This window comes from Sciurus vulgaris (assembly GCF_902686455.1).
Source record: "Sciurus vulgaris genome assembly, chromosome: 10".
Classification (NCBI taxonomy): domain Eukaryota; kingdom Metazoa; phylum Chordata; class Mammalia; order Rodentia; family Sciuridae; genus Sciurus; species Sciurus vulgaris.
Window position 1 is genome coordinate 122,676,958 of NC_136470.1, and position 18,985 is coordinate 122,695,942.

Below are 18,985 nucleotides of genomic sequence, written 5' to 3' on the forward strand. Positions count from 1 at the left end.
TCAGGATGGTCAGCGCCCCCAGGGGAAGGTCCAATCTGCTAACTCCAGAGTGACTCTTGATATACGACATGAACTTCATCTCTTTCACCCCTCCACTCCTTTTTTATCATTTTAAGATCTTTTGAAGATTAAGCTCAGTGTTGGTGCACATGCAGCTACCCAGGCCCTCACCACAGCATACCTGCTCCTCAAAACCAACCCCCCTCTTCTCTGTGTACTCAGAAGGCCCATCCAGAACTTTCTCAAGTTTGGCTGTTCATTAGAGTCACCTGGGGGAACTTTTTTTTTTTTTAATGTTGTGAGTATTTTAATTTATTTAGTATCTCTAGGAGTGATACCCAAACATAAGTTGATTCTACCATGCTTCAGGCAATTTTAATGTGTAGTCATTAGACAGAATCCTTTGTTAAGTCCAAGTGAAACCTCAGATTCCTTCTTAACCCAGCCGTTAACAATGATCAGAGTTGGTATTCAGGATGAACCCTAACACAACACATGACTTACATTGGTTTGGTCTATGTCAATGGTTCTTAAAGAATGACAACCACTCTGGGAATTTGTTAGAAATTCTCTGACCCTGTCTCTCTCAGAACTAGGAAATTTGCAAGCATTGGTTAAGGCCAGTTTTATTGGCCCTCCAGAAGATTCTAATGGACACTCCAATCCGAGAAACACTGCTGCATCCAGTAGTCATGACTAATGGCTGCACCTTAGAATCACCTTCCGAGAATTCTAATCTAATTCAGTGATTCATGTGAAGGCCTACCAATACTAATGCTTGGGCCCCACTCCCAGAAATTCTAAAGAAATTTAAATACCCATGGCATTTAAAAAAATGTAAGAAGACTTCCCCTGAGTGATCCTAATGGGCAGACAAACTTGAGAACCCCTAGACTGGGCCTCTGGAGTATGCAGATGGCTTGGTCTTGCCTCCAGCCATGGTGGTCCACTCCTGAGGCAGCTCCCTAGGCCTGGAGTTGCCACTGGGCCTGAGGACACTGCTGATAGAATAAGGATAGACGTCTTCCCCAGGCATGCTAGCAAAGAGCAGTCCTCCAACTTGAATGAGTCATCCTCACTTGATTGTATCTGCAAAGATCCTATTTCCAAATAATGTCACATTCATCAGTATCACAGGTTAGGACTTCAACATATTTCGAGTTTAATTCAATCCAAAACATTCAATAAATTCTGGTTTAACAATGTCAATAATATACAGTATGATTCACATATTTATCATAACAGATTTTCACAATCCCAACATGTTTTATATATCATGAACCTTTTGAAGCAGTGGACTTATGGAATTCAAAGCCATTACATGATGTTCTTGGTTGTAAACCTATCATTCCAAACTTCAGAGGACACTTGGAGGAAGATTCCATTATTTGGTGAACATCATACTCAGTATGCATGAATGCCTTGGGTTCTTGCCATAATCCCACTGAGACTTAGCCTTACACAAGATGGTGGATGGAAGTTAGAGCAATACCTAGACACATACAGTTACTAACCTACTGCCCTATGGGCCTGGATGCTGGCTTGGAAAACTTAACACTTGGTTAGGCCCCAGAACCAGGACTATCTATCTAACCTCATGGTGGCAAGAGCAATATGACTGAATGGCATTAGGGATACTCACTGCCCCTTGTGGGTGGAGGCCAGTCCCTAGCAACCAGGTCCCTAGCAGGGCACCAGGCACACAGTGGGTCCAACATAGATGTTTGTTGCATACTGACTGAGGCTGAAGGACTAAAGTGCCTCTTCACTGATGCCTTATACCTGTTGACGTCTCACCTGCTGGCAGGTGTAGATGTGGGTTAGCAGGTGATCCTGAAGTTGGCTGGGTTAGGGTTAGTCTGCTGAGACATGTCTTCTCTTAGTTCATAAAATTCTACACACACACACACACACACAGAGTCTTCACTTTGCCTCAAGTCTGAGTTGAAACGTGATGATTCTGAAGCAGTGGTTTTCAAATGTTTGAAGAATTTCTTGACAACACAAGCGTTCGATGCAAAGTTGTATGTGGAAGATCAGTGTAGTATGGAATCCTACAGGGAACTGAGTTCTGATTACATGGAGGCACCTGTCCATCTCTTCCTTTTCTTTCTCCCCGTACCCCAACACTGGCCTCTGTGGCAACTCTGGGAAACTGTTCCCTGAAGAAGGCAGACTGTTCCCTTAGCGTCCCTGAGGAAAGCGAGTCATCGGGTGACTTGAAATGCCTGTTCCAGGGACAGTGCTCTCTTTAGCCCTTCTGTACCCACATGGAGGTTCCTTCCCGGTGGGCCCTGCCCATCCCTCTGCACCTCCCTGAGAGTTCCTCCCTCCCTCCTGTGTGTTCCCTACCACCCCACAGAGGCAGCCACTCCCCCCACCACACCCCTTCCTCCAGCCTGCTTCGGACAGCAGGGAACTCTTAGAGTACTTTGCAGACATGTCAAGGCTCTGACCTCTGCTTCTGGTCCAGACTTCCTCTTTGGGCAGCAAGACCTTTCTGGCTAGCAGAAGCCCTGACTGCTACAGCCACCTCCCACTTCCTTTGCTTCTGTCCCCTCCATAGGCTGGTGACAATCCTCTAAATTAATAGATTTCCGGTCACATAATTGAAGACAAGTTAAATAATCATAATCATCACCTTAATTACCTCTGAGCGTCGGAAGGCAATGCTGTTGCTGTGATGTAAGGAAAGTTTGAGGAAATGTGCCCGCCTGGCTCCCCTGACTTTGCCTTTGCTTTGTTCTGCCTCAGAGGTCAGTGTCCCCCTGCTCTTCAACTGAGTAGGAGAGCTGGTCATGACAAGCTGTCACCTGCCTGTCCAGGGTGGCTCTTCTGGAAGGTTCAGCCACCTGCTGGGATGGAGGCGGGGGTGACAGGCCAAGCCCGGTGTTCAGTGAGGCCCAACAGTGCAAGGTGGCAGGAGGGCTCGGGGCGCCTCGCCAGTGGGCCTGGCTCTGCCACTTTACATGCAAGAGGGAGCAGCTCAACAGCTGTCACTGACGGCCCCTAGGGTCTGCTCCAGACTTGGCAGAGGAGGACACTTCCAGACTCCCAAATCGCCTCTTTAAAATTCAGAAGAGCTACACTTTTATCTCTCCACACCCCACCCGCACACAAACACACGAGGAGAAGCGAGCCCTCGCTCCCCTTCCACACAGGCCCTCCCTGCCAAGTTCTCTCTGTCTCTCCGTCTTGCACACACATAGCGATAAGTCCTCACTCACAGAGTCTCAATCTCTCTCTCTCTCTCTCTCTCTCTCTCTCTCACACACACACACACACACACACACACACACACACATACTAATTAAACTCTCCTACCTCACCTGACCCCAGGATTTTGAGAAAGTCAAAAGCCCTATCCCCTTGGGGAATCCCAGCCATCTCAAGGTGTGGCAGCAAAACTTCCCCTAATGGTGATGTAGCAATGTCCTCCCTGGGTCATTGGACACTGACCTCCAGGTAGGTGTCACGTGACTCCTGCTCCATTGGATGAATTTGCCACCTCTCTTCCCAGTCACAGTACCATGTTGATCCAATTAGTGAATGCATTCTGTTCTGGGGGCTGCTGGGAACCCAGCGTCCTGTGCAGCCTCAGCCCTGGCCTGCCCTCCAGGCATTTGTCACTTCACTGGCATTTGAGCCTAGGACTTCTCCCACCACAAAAGCCTGCCCGCATCCTCAGGGGAAATCAGCACTGTCTTCTTTGCAAAAAGTTAGATGTGCGGCTGGGGAGGTCCAGGCCTGGTTGCCTTTATTCCTCCCAGGCCCCGGATGGGGAACTGGATAAAGATACACATTGCCGTTTTTGCTGTTTTTTTCCCCCTCAGATTAACTATTTATACATTTTAAAGGTAGTTTTGCTAAAGGCCACTCTGTATCTTTGGTTATTCAAACAGATAGTTAGAATGCTCAGTATAAAAATAGCCTCCTCAGGTGAAGGAGTGGGGAGGGGTGTTATTGTCCCCATGCTGCGTAGCCCCCTGGTCCTGGGCTTCGGGAATGATGGAGTGATACAGAATTGGGGCATAGGGAAAGCACCGTGGGGCTGAAATCTTGGCCTTTGGCGTGAATACTTGAAAATGAAGGTCACATTTGTTCTAGACATGGTGCTTTGGAGGGATTTGGTTAACTGTTTGTGATTCTGAACTTTCACTATGCTCAGCCCTTACTGTCTACATCAGGCCCTGTCCCAGCGCCATATGGGCATTGACCAGTTCACCTCAAAATGACCTGACTATGCAGGTGCTGGTGAGAAACAGCAGAGAGAGGTCAGGATTGTTATTTGCCAAGTCACATGGGAAGGTAGGAGTGATGCTGGGGTTCCAGCCCAGCCAAAGGCCCCAGAGCTCTTAATTCCCATAAGAAACTACCTCTGACTCTCCTGGTCACCTTCTCTGACCCTATCTGTGTTGGAGAGTCTCCTTCCATTCTCAAAATCCCCTATACTCGCCCTAATACTCACTCTCCTATGTTTCAATTGTTTTAACTACATTTTAAGTTTCTGATTTCTGGTCTGCACAATCCTCTGTGGTTTGAGGGCAGGGACCCTGGTGGCTCATCTCTGGGCCCCAGCTCTTCCTTAGACAGGGTCTGACACAAAGCAGTGCTCATGGCTTGTTTGTTGGTGGGACCATGAATGGATGAATGGATTTCAGCTCCTTAAGTACACAACACTGGCCAAGGTCTGGCAGACAAGCTAAGGCAAAGCAGAGAGCCAAGTTAGAAACGTCCAGTGGGGGTAGGACGGCAAGAAGGAGAAATACACCAAGGGCAGCCCTTTAGAAACAGATCTTCAGCTTCACAGGGCCTGACTTCTGCTGAAGGGCAGGCAGGACAGCCAGCGTATGGATGAGCCCTAGCCCTGGGCCCATTGCAATCCAGGGTGTCTGAAGAGTTTTGAAAACCTTTCCCTCAGATCTGGGCCCAATGGAAATGGTGCAGAAGAGCAGCCTAGCATGATCTTGCAGCAGGAGAGTCCTCTGGGAGGTGGGCCTCATCAATCCTCTTTCTTTTTGATTTCATTGTGTTTCCTTCTGACACAAATGTTGTGGCTTTTACATTGCCCGGGGACAAAGACAACCACAACTTGCATCTTGGGCAGCAAGTCTCATGTGGTTCCAGTGAGTTGATGACAGTTACAATCTCCTCATACCCACTGTCCTTAGAACTGGTATGTAGGGAATGGGGGTAGAGGAAATGGAGTCTCCATACCTGCCACATCTGCGTGTAATGAGTTCACATGTGACATGAGACCAGCACAGGCCATGACAATGCTCTGAGAGCCTCTATTTCAGCACAACATTGCCACCTGTCCGTGGGCAAGGACTATCCTGGCTTATCCTACTCATGGGATGAAGAGTCGGAGCGTGGAAGGATGTTCACTTGTTTCCTTTGTCAGGCTGACGGGTTTTCTCTTTCTTCCAGGGAGGGAAGATCCCCGTGAGATGGACGGCTCCAGAGGCCATCGCCTACCGCAAGTTCACTTCTGCCAGTGACGTGTGGAGCTATGGGATTGTCATGTGGGAAGTCATGTCGTTTGGAGAGAGGCCCTATTGGGATATGTCCAACCAAGATGTGAGTGTCAGCAGCACTTGGCTGCCACAAACACCCCCTGAGGGATCCCTCCTACCGTGGATTCCAAGCCTCCCTGTCTGTTTTCAGCTCAAAGTCTCATAACTTGAACTTAAAGTGTTGGGGGCAGGAGGAAACAGTGACACCCTTGCCATGGAAGTTGGAACTAATAAAAAAAAAAAAAAACCCATCATGGACAGTGTCAGTTGTAATGACCCCACGACCTGCTAAGGTACCCAGGCCACAGACTCCAACCCAAGAGACAGAGGGCTGGTTCTGAATGGCCCTGGACCATGAACAGATGAGACCCGAACTAAGCAGAGCCTTCTACCCTGTGTCCCGGGGACCAGACTCTGAGTTCTCCTTCTGCATGAGTGACAAAGTGTGCTAATCTGAGGGCCAGAGCCTGGTTCCCACCCTGCTCTGCATCTCACAGCTGTGTCCCTTTAAGTCAGCTGCAGGGTCTATGGGGAACTCGCATCCTCAGCAAGGAGCTGTGAAGAGCCCCTATTTCCTGAGAATCTACTTCTTGTGAGCATTGTCACCTCTCAGTGAAGGAAGAGCTGAGAAAGCTTCCCAAAGCCAGTCAGCTTCGGTCTTCACTATCCCTCTCGCCCACCTGCCAGGGCCAAGGTGGGACAGGAAAGTAAAAGGTCATCCTATGTCTGGTTTGGGGGTTTTCCAAATGGGAATCTTTGCTCCGTTGTTACTGCAGGGTAAAGAAGGCTTTTTAGGATAGTTTGCTTTGATAAGACCCCAATCAGGAGTCTGTGTGAATTCCAGTGCTATCATTGATATGGGCTATTCCCAGGGACCACTCCTCATTTTTGAATATATACCCTGTCCTTGGAGGTGAGAGGGTTATAGTTTGGCAAGTCCATGTGGGACTCTGAAGCACTCATAAGCTTGTGAAAAATGGGCAGAGTGCTCCAGGCCGGAATGGGTAAAATGGCTGCATCCTTAACCAGGTCCCGATGCCAACCATGGGTGGCGTCTAGGTCTTCTATTATCTGTGATTATCCACGCCTCGCCTCTGCTCCCGTAGCGTATCCAATCAGTAAGTGGCGGAGTTGACGCCAAGGCTGTTTTCCTGAAATCAACTGCACGCTGGTTCCATCCATACCATCTGCTAGATGAGTAAGAAATGTTAGCCAGACAAAGCAGACCCATCTCATCCCACCCAGAGACCTTAATCCGATTAAGAACAATTCAACACACACAGAATGGATTACAAAACTGACAGGCAAGATTTGACATTCAAGATATTTTCAGTCAATGCATCCACCTATACTGAAAACAAAAAGAATTTCTGATATTCCATTTCCAGAGTTCTCAAATCATTCATTCAACACACAGTCTTTGCATACTAACTGGGACTAAGCATTATGCATGCTGGCTCTGTATTTGAGGGGTTTAAAGTCCAGTGACATATACATAGGGCTTTGGGAACATGTGGGTAGGGAAAGCTTCCCAGATAGTTGACGTTCGGGCCATGTCTCAGAGGGAACAGGAACATCTGTAAAATGGCAGTCTATTTTAATTTTGTTATATTTCTCAAAAATAGAGCCCTTAAGCAATGTCCCAAGTGCAGTTCTGCCCCTGACGGAAGGCAAGAGGTGACTTCATGCCCATGCAGCAAGCTTTAACTACCTGGCCTGGGAGAGAGCCAGGAAGGGCTCTCAGCGGCTGGGCTGCAGCCTCCCTTGTCAGAAACCATAGAGGTGGTGGCAGTAAAGGATTTTACAGATGACAATTGAAAGGCTTTAAGGAAGAGAATTGCAGAGGCAAGTCAGAGTGCTGGTAATTGGGCTTCCAGAGCCCAGGAAGGTCTTTGAACATGTACAGAGAGTTTGTCAGCCAGAGAGAGCAACTTGGAAGTTCTGCCGCTTGGATCTGATTGACAGAGATAATGAGAGTGGCAGAGTCTATGGAGAGGAGCTGCAGTCTCATTGAAACATCAGAGCTCAACTTAACCCACTCTGCCCTGGTTCTTCTGCTGCTCTGAGCTCTTCCACTTCCCCCTCCCCAGTGCAAGGTCGGGAGGTACCACCTGCCACCCAACTTACTAATAGCAGTTCAGGGGCAGCCAGGAGCTCCCCCGACAACATGAGGGTGGGGAAAAGGGCCCTGTTCATTTCCCAGGGGTGCTCCAGTTACTTCATCTGGTGCCCGAGAGCACCTGAGGTGGGTCCACCTGTACCTGCCCCCCACCCCACCCCCATGCCAACCATCTCTGGGTTCAGGTAAATGCAGCAGCCCCTCCCTGCACCTTATCATTTCTGCCCCCTTTTTAGGGTGATCAAAAGAGTTCATTCAAAACGAGAGCAGCATGCTCCAGGTAACAGTTGCCTGGACTGATTCTCTTAGCCCTCCCCCATATGCCCCTTGACTCCCTTGTCTCTGGAAGGGACATTGGATCTCATTCTAATCTCCACTCTTTTCAGCATCCATGAATTTCTTTCTGTTAGGAACCCAGGAAGGGGCCTAGAATCCACTCCAATTTTTGCCTCTGCTAGGCAGGACACCCTATACCCCCAACCTTAGATCATATTGTTCCAGGGAGTTCAAACACAGTCACTGGTGTTTAGAGTCATCAGATGGCCAGATTGAAGATGTTTCTCCACACCTGCTAGTGAGGCAGGAATGATCTCCAAGTCTCATGAGAGGACCCAACGTTTTTTTATACAATGATGTTTTAATTTGACTATAAGTTATATATACTGAAAAAACTTAGAAAACTGCACATTTTTATGTACCAGAAGCATCCATGCTCCCATAGAGTCAGCTTGAAAAATAACAAGAAAATTATCTAGAAGAAAGAGCAAATGATGTGAAGCCACCGTTTGTAAACATGAGCGGGCATTTCCATGGCTATCCTCTATTCCAAAAGTGAGAAATGGGATGTGATGTTTACCAAGAGCTCACTAGGTACTGGGTGGTTTTTAAGCACTTTCTTCCTGAACCTCCGCTCTGTAGACAAGGCAGTCATAACACCCTCCATGTGATGAGGATTCTGTTACTCATCTGTGTAACCCCACCTATGCAGTTTCAGAAAGTCAAGTGCCCCTCCCAAGGTTCTGTGCTATTAAAAAGTGGAAGCCGAATTTAACCCAGGCTTCCGGGGTCTGTGCCACTAATCACGACACAGTGGTCCCCCGACACAGCCAGGTGGGTCTCTGCTCCTGGTTGACCTGCTTGGGGAGAAGAAACCAGTGGCTTTTAGATGTCCTCTTCAAAAGAAAGTTAGCACACAAAAGAGAGCTGGACGGTCTTCGACCCGATCTCACAAGGTGGCATGCAGAGGCGACAACGGGAGGACGTAGTTAAGTTGCTTCAGTCCAGAGCACCCAGGAAAAAGCTTCCACGTGTGCACGGATGCCTTGCTGCTGCCCTGCAGGGAGCGCTGGGGTCAGCTGTGCACTGTGGCTCTGATCCTGCAGAAGGGCCCTGATCCCGATGCTATTTCCTATTTTAGGACAAGTAAGAAAAAACTGCTTTGTCAGTAGGAAAAATAAGTATTTGGTGCTTTCGTGTTGAACACTTTGGACAGAGGTGCCAGCATTTTAGGATCCTGACACACCAACTGCACAGCAATGGAAGATTTTGGGGTCCCCAAAATCCATGAGGAGTGGAGTTTGAACACCAGCCCTTCCTGCTGGTCCCACCTACCTTGACCTTAAAACAATCCAGAAGGGACTCCGAGGGCCGTTTAATGGGTTACCCCATTTGTCTCCACAATGGGCAGATCTTCTGGACCCCTCATTCTGGTTGCATGGAAGGAGCTGGAAAGAGGACCAGGTTATGAGCCAGGCTGATGGGGATGGTGTTGGGTTGCTCATTCTCATGGTTTACTTAGTTTCACATCACAAAAACATGGGACTTCTCTAAGGACCCATCTCTAGGCTGAGATTTTTATGGCAGCCCCCCAGAAGCCTAGGAAAACTAGCTTTTGGGAAACTTCAAAACTTAAAATCAGGTACATGGTGCTTTCTTTCCAGCCCTACCTCTCGCTCTCTGAGTGCCCTGCACAAATAACTTCAGTGGTAATGCTTCCATTTTCTCACGGGGAAAATGGGGTTAAAATTCTCTCCTGAGAGAATAGCAGGGAATTTGATTGACAATAGTTCAGAGGAGACAGAAATTTGTCAGTGCAACACATTGTTCAAAAGCAAATGTTCCCAGTTACTGGCCTTTTTATATAGTAATAATATTAGTATGGTTTGTATGCATGTTTTTCATCATATTGAATAGAAAAAATAATACACTGTGATTATCTCTAATAACTTCAGGTTATATTATCTCCTACCCCATCTCCCATGCTATGTACTGTGCATAGAAATTGTAAAAATATAAACTGATTGAAAATATTCACTTTTTGACCAATTTGTGACATTAGCAAAAAGAATAATCAGTTCAAATGAATCGATTTTTTCTCCTTTTTTAGGTAGAGGTAGAAACACCCCAAAATACCTGAACTCCAAATTATTTGCTTTGTAATTTAAGGAACTCTGTTTATTTTAATATAAAAATCAATGGATGATTATTATAGACAATAAAAAATACAAACAAGCAAAAAGAAAAACATAAAGCACATTCATGTTTCTACCTGCCCAGAGGCAACCACCATTAACCATGCTTTACATTTTCCCAAGGGCTTTTCTATCTATGTGTATAATTGTTGGGTTTGGTTTCATTTTTTTTCTTTTTATAAAAGCAAGGTAATACCATTCCTATGGTTATACAGCTTGCTCTTTTGCCTAATCTTACAATGTGAGCTTATTTCCATTTCAATAAATCTGTTTTTTGCAACATCACTTTAAAGCCCCCCCGCATTATATCCGGCTTTCCACCCCGTTGTGGGTAGACCATAACACATTCATTCATAGGTTTAGCACTTGGGTCATTCACATTTTTTTCTTTTCTAACACAAAAAGCACAGAGCAGGCATATTTGATTGAAGTGAATCTGGAATTAAGAGGTATAGGGTGGAAAACATAAAATTAGGAAAAACGAAGTACTGAAAGGTCCTCAATTTTTCACAAAATTATCCCCTTGGAGTTTGTGAAGATTTCCAGAACTTGTGTGGAGGTATTGGCTTTGTCGGACACCTTGCTGTTTTGACTGTTGCCATTGTGCTGAACCAACTTGGAATGTGGAACCTAAGCCCTCAGTCTGCTCCATGTCGCTGCCTCAAGAGGACTCCGGGGAATGAAGCATAGGAGGATCTGGAGGGTTCCAGGCACGGAGTAGGCCACATCAATGTGGAGGCCTCACCTTCCTTTCTCTTCCCTCAGGAATGAAGAACGAGGCTACCACAGGCTTCAGGAGCATCATTTATAAATAGCAGGTTCACTGGTTTTTCCATGTGCCATCTGTTTATCACCCCTGGTACCAAGAAGGCAGAATTGGACCCTGTGTCTTCTTTTCTTTTTTTTTTTTTTTGCAGTGCTGGGAAGTGAACCCTGGGCCTTGTGCTTACAAGGCAAGCACTCTACCAACTGAGCTATGCCCCCAGCCCTGACCCTGTGTCTTCTTGAGAGGAGACAGGAGGCAGTTTACTGGCTCTTTCTTCAACAAGAATTTTAGAAATCTAGTATGTGTCAGGTCTGGACCTGGGGACTGGACCCAGGAGACTAAGGGGCAATAAGATGTGGTCCTTGCTTCCTAGGATCCCACACTCTGGAGGGTGGGCATGAAGAAGACAGGAAATCCATTATGGGGGAAGATATGTGGTCGCAAACCAGGGCACATGAGCTAGCCTGGTTAGGGAGGTTCCACGCTTGGGAGCGCACCCCCCAATCACACCTGTTCCCTGTGTGCCACTGCAGGTCATCAATGCCATCGAGCAGGACTACCGGCTGCCCCCTCCCATGGACTGCCCAGCTGCTCTCCACCAGCTCATGCTGGACTGTTGGCAGAAGGACCGTAACAGCCGGCCCCGTTTTGCAGAAATTGTCAACACCCTGGACAAGATGATCCGGAACCCGGCAAGTCTCAAGACTGTGGCAACCATCACCGCTGTGTGAGTCTACTGAAACAGGGTGACAGGGTGACCATAGATGTGGATGGGACTCATGGTTGAGGAGGTGGAGCTTAGTTGGCAGAATTTTGTTCTGTTAAGATGGGGTGGCACATCAATGTTTACAGCAGCTCAACTCACAATAGCTAAGCTATGGATCTAACCTAGGTGTCCTTCAGCAGATGAATGGATACAGAAAACGTGGTATATGTACAATGAAGTATTACTAAGCCTTAAAGAAGAAGGAAATGATGGCATTTGTCAGTAAATGAATGGAGCTGGAGAATATCCTGCTAAGTGAAATAAGTCAATTCCAAAAACCCAAAGGCCAAATGTTCCCTCTGATATGCAGATGCTGACTCACAACAAGCTGGAGGGAGGGAGGACTGGAGGTTTGCTGGATTGGACAGGAGGGAATGGGGGGCGGCCAGGGTGGGGATGGGGATGGGAAAGACAATCAGACATCGCTTTCCTATGTTTATATATGAATACACCACCAGTGTATCTCCACATCTTATACAACCACAAGAATGGGAAGTTATATAACATGTATGTATAATATATCAAAATACATTCTACTCTCATGTATATCTCAAAAGAAAAAATTTAAAAATGAAGTAACAGAGCTTATCCACCAGCGGAAGAAGTTCCAAATCTCTTCCCTTCTCTTTCATCTCTCTAAAATAGTCCCTACTTCCAGCATGGGCTTGAGACAGATGTTGGCTTGATTTTCAAAGCTATGAGCCCCGATTTTGGAACTGACATATATTAGGGTCAAGGTGAAGGTTTTGGGGATGATCACATCTGCATTTTGAAAGAAGCCACTGGCCACAGTGTGATCTTAGCCTAGGAGAACGTGTCAGGAATCACCATTGTTTTCAATCAATCAAGATAATGACCATGGAAAGAAGTGGATGAATTTGGGAGATCCGGGAGGCAAAATCTTTGTGACTTGGTGAAGGACTGGATGTGGGATTGAGAGATGTCAAGATGGCACCCTGGTTTCTGGTTTGGGTATCTGCATGTCTGTCTTAGGAATGTTCCAGAGAAGGTCAGTGGTGGACCACTGTGCTCTGTAGCCAAGAATGACATCAGGAGGAAATGCATGTTACCGATGTATCGAGGGAGGTTTCGGTGAAGTTGACGTTCCACTAAAAGGACTACATCTTCAGATGTGAAGCTATTATATTTTGGTTGATAAAGGAGCTGGCAAGGAGTTCCCTCCCCTTCAACTGAATGTCATGCCAATCTGCCTGTCTGCTGACAGTGCCCAGAGGCAAAGGACTGGCCACCCAGTAGGGGAGTGATACCAATCTAGGATTCTGGAAGGAGGGTAGGGCATCCCAGGGCTCCATCTCAGCAGGGCTGCTGTTGTCCCTGCGGCCTGCCATCAGCCTAGAATACACCTCGCCCACACATCTCTGCAGCCATGGGGTCACTGCTCCTCTCTGTCTTGCCAGGCCTTCCCAGCCCCTGCTTGACCGCTCCATCCCAGACTTCACGGCCTTCACCACCGTGGATGACTGGCTCAGTGCCATCAAAATGGTCCAGTACAGGGACAGCTTCCTCACCGCCGGCTTCACCTCCCTCCAGCTGGTCACACAGATGACATCAGAGTAAGTAATGTGATCCCCTCCATCCAGCCCACAGGTGGGGGTCAAGGCCCCTTCCCTGCTACTGCAGATGATCGAGCCCTATTTCTGGTCTCATCCCCAGAGCTCCTGCTCTGTAGAGAGACCGGCCCAAGGAGAGAGCCTGGGAAAATGGAGGGGGGGATAACTGGAGGTTGTGGGTAGGTGGAGATCTATCTATTCTGGGCTCCAAAGGAGAGTTCTTCAAAGTCATAGCCATGGCCATATGTCATTTGCCTAATCACTGAGTCTCTCCCCCATTTAAGTTTATAAACTCATCCCATCAAAGAGAGCATCCAGATGGAAAGAACACAGCCAGCCAGCACTTTAAACAACATTGCAGAAAAGGCTTTGCACTGATTCAGCAACAATCTTGGGCTGCGTGGGGAGCCATCCTCATGCTTAGACAGTGCTTATCAACAAGCGCGCGCGCCCATCCCCCACGCATTATTTACCAGTCTGCAGCTCCCACGGGACTTTGGAGGAATACACAAAATAAAATTATTCAAATAAGATGAGAGCCAGAAAAGGTCTTAAAGATCCATGTGGTCCATCGTTTCCCCAAGAAAGTTCCTAGTAGCACCAGTCATGGGAAATGTTAATAGGTTCTCCTTGGAAAAAAGGTCCCACGGTCAAATAAATTTGGGAAATACTGCTCACTTTATCACCCTCTTGGAGATTCACGGCTTCTATTAGCATTATAAAGGCCATGAGAAATCCTGAAATAAAGAAAGCCATTTAAAATTATTAAATACCATGGAACCATATTTTTGAGGGACAGGTTTTTATAGAACTGCAGTTTGGGAAATATTTATCTAGTTCCACTCCTTCCATTCAGCAGATTCTGAAATGATATGACACTGGTGTTCATGTGTGGCCAAGCTGGGGCCTGAGCCTGCTTCCCTGGCTGCCAGTTTGCTACCCTTCACCCATCCCTGCCAGGGGCACCGCGATCCCCATATTTGCTGATGCTGACATGCCCTGGAGCTCTTCAAAAAATACTGATGCCTGGTTGCTACTCCTGGACCTCTGATTAATTTGGCATGGTGTGAGACCTGAGCATCAGGACATTTTAAAACTTCCAGGTGATTCTAATATGCAGCAAAGTTCGGGAACCCCTGGATTAAAGTTGGCAAGGTTCGAATTTTGCCATCTGCATTCACAAAAGCTCGAATAATCCTAGCTAGAAAGTTGACTCCTTTCTCCAACACACACACATACCCTAGAGGGACCTCACAGGCTGCCTGAACTATGGTGTGCACTGGTGGCAGCAGAGTAGGCTTTGGTGGCCTGTAACCCATTTGGAGAAGATCCATCAGTCCATCATTCAGTTGATGAACACTAATCAGGCATGTTATTGATCAAGCTCAGTGCTGGGGTCTGGTGTTCCTTCCTGGCAAGCAGGAGAGATGGGTGGAGATCAACCCCAGCAGTTGAGGTCCTGAGGGAGGGACAGCTTGCCGACACCCCAGCAGCTTTGAGTCAATCTTCCTGGAGTCCAGACTCCACCTCCATGAGGTTTATACCTGTCAGAAATGACAGAGCCTCTACTTTCTCCAGGGAGATGGTTCGAATGTGCATCTAGCCCCGAATCCACTAAACGTCAGAATACGTATATTTTAAAAGGTTCATTTCTTGGTGATTGCCTAAAAAAGGCAATCTCTGCCATTATGAATGATTGTGAAACAGACAGAATAAAGTTCAAAAGCGCTCGCCAGTGGAAAACTAGCCTCGCCGTGCTGCAGAGCTAGAAGAGATTCTCCTGGCTGATCAGAGGGCCTGGGTCCAGGGAGGGAAGAGGGTGTTCAGCAGGGTGGGCTGCTCCTACTTTCCCCCTGGGGTCTGCCCTGCATGTCATGTGCTCTCTCTGATGTGAAGGAACCAGTGAAGCTGTTGCCCCATCTGGGAGTCGTCACATGCAAAAGAACACAGGCAAGACTGAAAGGGAAGTCCACGCCTGTAAACACGCCTGTGCCCGCTCACATGTCCATACACAGTGCAGTGTGTTCTTGAGAGAGAAAAGACAGAAAGAGAAAATGAAGACCTCAATAAAATAGATCATGGGGGCAATCTGTGAATTCAAAATGCGAGCATGCTTCCACAAAGTGTTTGCTGAAAAGACTTAGGCTGCAGCCTTAGGGGATTGCCCACCAGCTCAGGGGGCGGGGCAGGAGAACAAAGGTGACGTGGACAGATATCCAGCCTGGGGTCTTCAGAGTGCACAGGGCATGATGTCATCGGCTCTGCTGGGCTGAGTGGGATTTGGGGGAAAAGCACTTAGGGACTTAGAAAAGTTCTGAGAGGAGTTCTGTTGGGATGCTGAGAGTGAGGCTGTCCTGTATTCGTATTTTGATTCTGTCACTGCTAACTGCTGTGTGATCCTGGGCATGTGATCTAACTTCTCTGAACCCTATTTGCCTTGTATGTAAATGTGAAGGTAACATTAGTGCACATCTGATTGTCGTGTGGCGGGAAACAAATGGAATAGCACATGCAAAGCTTTTGACCCATTACCTGCCCACAGAATGCACGTAAGAGATGGTTGCTGCTAAATTATTATTATTATTCCTGCAGTAGTCAATGTTTATGAAATGCTCCCCTGCAGGTTTAGATGAGGTAGTATATGACATATAGAATGCACTCAAGTGGTGCATATTGTTGTTATTAACTAAGGAAAGATGCATGGGTTTCCCCAAGGTCAATTTCAGCCATGATCTCACAGTTCAAAGATGGATCCAATCCAAACCCCTATCCTAGCCATTTCCTTTGGATTCCTGCTTGGGCAGATATTTTAAAGTTATTTTGAGATCACGCTTCTTAAAAATGCATGGCATTAAAATTCAAACAGAGTCAGGAATTGGAAACTCAGGGGAAAACATCAGAAGACCAAGCAAGCCCCACATCTTTTCAATCTCAGTGGGTGTTCACTAATTTAGGCAGAAAGCGCCACAGAATAGCTGAAGCCCCATCGAGTGTGCACTGAAGGTGTTAAAAGACACAGCAGAGGAAAATTCCAGTCCACCCCTGGGTCGTGGACACAGTGAAGGGGCTGCTTTAGAACCCATAGGCGAGGGAACAGATCCCCAGAGTAAGTAAGGCCCAGCACTTTCAGGTTGTCTGAACGGAAGTGGGCAATGAAGACAAGGGCCATTGCGTGGAGAAAATGAGATGAAGCAAGAAAACCTCTGTTGGAAACTTGCCAAAATACTTGAGTAACTCAGGCGCCTTGCATTTGAAACACTTGTCTACCCGACTATTTTCAGGAGCAGGCCTTTGGTGATAAGTTTTGATGTGTGTGAAAAATTGCCCTAATAGTAAAGTGACTTCTTTTGTGTCTTTTTTCCCTCCCAGAGACCTCCTGAGAATAGGGGTCACCTTGGCAGGCCATCAGAAGAAGATCCTGAACAGCATCCATTCTATGAGGGTCCAGATGAGTCAGTCGCCCACGGCAATGGCATGAGAACTCTTGTTTTCTTGGGGGAGGAGAGGAAGGAAAAGGACCAGGGTCAAGGGGACCTAGAGGTTGACCACTGTGGAATGTGCTGGACAGATGGGCTTCTCGACTGAGAGTTGCGTTACCATCAAAGAAGAATAAAGCGGACCTGTTGTTAATAGGCAAACCTTCATTTCTCAGTGACAGAAGCGGGTTTCAGATGCCGTGGGAAACCAAATCTATCATAAGAAAAGGATTTTTTAAAAAGTGAGGCTTAACAGAAGTGGAGACAAACAATATGCTTGGGGGGAACAAGCGTGAACTTGGCTCCCACCCTCAGTGGGCTGGAGGTGAAGGTCTAGAGGAAGAAGGGAAGGAGGTGGAGGGAAGAAACAGAGGCCACGCTCCATTTTCTTCCTCACCAATGACGTTCTTTTCTTTTCTCCTTTTGTCCTCCTCCCCGAGAGTCCCTCCCTCTCCCACATCCATGTCCCTTCGCTCATGACTCGTGTAGGGAAGTTTCTTCAAACAGAACCCAGCTCCTGAGTCTCCAGATGTTGTTCTGTCAGTTGCCAAAGGACTTTGCTGACCACTGCATGGGGATCCAACCAATTCAATTAATGTCTTCATATTGAAGAAGAGATGTACCTTCAATTGAAAACCTTGTTTTTCTTTTGTTTGCATTTTCTGCAAAAAGGAAAAAGAAACCACAAATTGGAAAAAAAAAAAAAAATAGAAAAAACCTGTTTCCGTGTGCGAGAGCACACACGTACGTCTACGTTATAAAATGACTGTGCTTGTTCGTAATAAATGCAAACAAGAAAAAAGAACCGGGAAGCCTTTGCCCCTGGGAGATCCACAGGGGCCCGAATATGTTGTTGGTCTGGCTTTCTGGTGGGCCCAGTGGCCTCTCGGCTCAGTGGGAAGAAGGGGGGGGGGGGGATAAAATACAATAAAATGAAGGGAGAAAAGCGTTCAAGGTGTTTGCAAATTCGGAGAGGAAACAGGTGAATGGTTTGAATTGGATGCAGTGTGGGCCATTCTAGAATGATACTGACTGATTGAGGATTCTTGATAACATCTGTAGAAAAGGAGAAGGAAAGTGTTTCTGGAGAATGTTCTTCCACGTCCCTGGAATCTGCAATTGGAGAGGTGGCAAGGGAGAAGTCTCCTTGCCGTACCCGTGGACTGGCGGAAGCCGTGTAGCATTGGAGGAATGTTTCAATCGTGTCCGTGTTTCTCTTTACATTCCTTATTGTACCTCATTGTTCAATTCACTTTTGTAAATTCCACCTAACATTTAAATATTTTTAATTTCTCCTTTTACCTTAATCTCCTTGCTAATTTTATCTGTCTAATTAAAAAGAGCAGAAGCATGTCTGGGTTTACATAGAATGGTGTCAGAGTGTGTGTGTCCCTGGACTCCAGTGGCTTGTCCCCACATGACTGGAGAATCCTTAATCACCGGTCTTCTTGTCATGTGGAAGGGAGGGAACGCGTCCCTGGCCTTGTGACTCCCAAGAACTGGAATATGTCAGACTCCCTGGCATGGACGAGACCCAAAGGAAGAACTGGAGAATGTGAGATTTTGAAGCCTCAAAAAAGAGGAGTGAGAAGTGACTGGCAAAGGAACCCAGTCACTCATAACACGGGATCAACCCTGGTTTCAGTTTACACACTGCATTTGGGAATTCATATCCAGGCCAGTTTTATAAAAATCTCAACATTATTTTACACTGCTTGCTTGTGATGGGGCCCTGGACAGATGCAGCAGGTGGGCAGATGTGAGGCCATAACATGAGCTATGGTCCCCAAGGAGCTTATTGAGTATGTATTTAAGGCAGAATCAGCCTTTGCAGTAGTAGTCCTAGGTAACTTTGATTTGGGAGGTTCTGAGGTCACCAGACACATGTTGCAATAATCAAAAGCAACCTCAAAGAGGCTCACAGGCCTAGGGGGTGTGTCTCCAACCCAGGCATGTGCTTGACCTCTACAGGTCGGGAGAAGGTGGATGGAGCACCTCTCCACAGATCTGCATGTGGCTGCAAAGGTCCCAGGCCAGTCAGGCAGGTAGAAGATAAAACTTCCTCTTATTAATTGCTTACCAATTCCAAGCACGTTTACTAAAGACCTTGATCCATGAAGTGTCTTACAAGCCTAGGCAATTGGTTTGACTAATCTACTGTCAGTTTTCCATGGGAATGGGTTTTAATTTGTCACCAAATTCCTCAGGTAGCATCTTTAACCCCAAATCCTTACCATACCTCCACCAATGCTGAGCAGGATCGAGGTGAAAGTCACATTAAGCACTTTGGATTGGTGTCA

At 47.0% G+C, this 18,985-nt stretch overlaps 1 protein-coding gene across 1 annotated transcript in view; it reads left to right on the forward strand.

Moving 5' to 3' along the window:
- Nucleotides 1-18,036, forward strand: part of LOC306637686 (ephrin type-B receptor 1) — a gene marked incomplete at its 5' end in the record, with an annotated part of 135,740 nt that extends 117,704 nt beyond the window's left edge. Inside the window, 4 exons of the mRNA XM_079100448.1 lie at nucleotides 5,431-5,580; nucleotides 11,406-11,599; nucleotides 13,057-13,212; nucleotides 16,579-18,036. Of these exons, the coding sequence (XP_078956574.1) occupies nucleotides 5,431-5,580; nucleotides 11,406-11,599; nucleotides 13,057-13,212; nucleotides 16,579-16,687 (609 nt within the window). The 3' untranslated portion in view covers nucleotides 16,688-18,036. The remainder of the gene's footprint in view (nucleotides 1-5,430; nucleotides 5,581-11,405; nucleotides 11,600-13,056; nucleotides 13,213-16,578) is intronic.
- Between the last annotated feature and the right edge of the window lie 949 nt (nucleotides 18,037-18,985).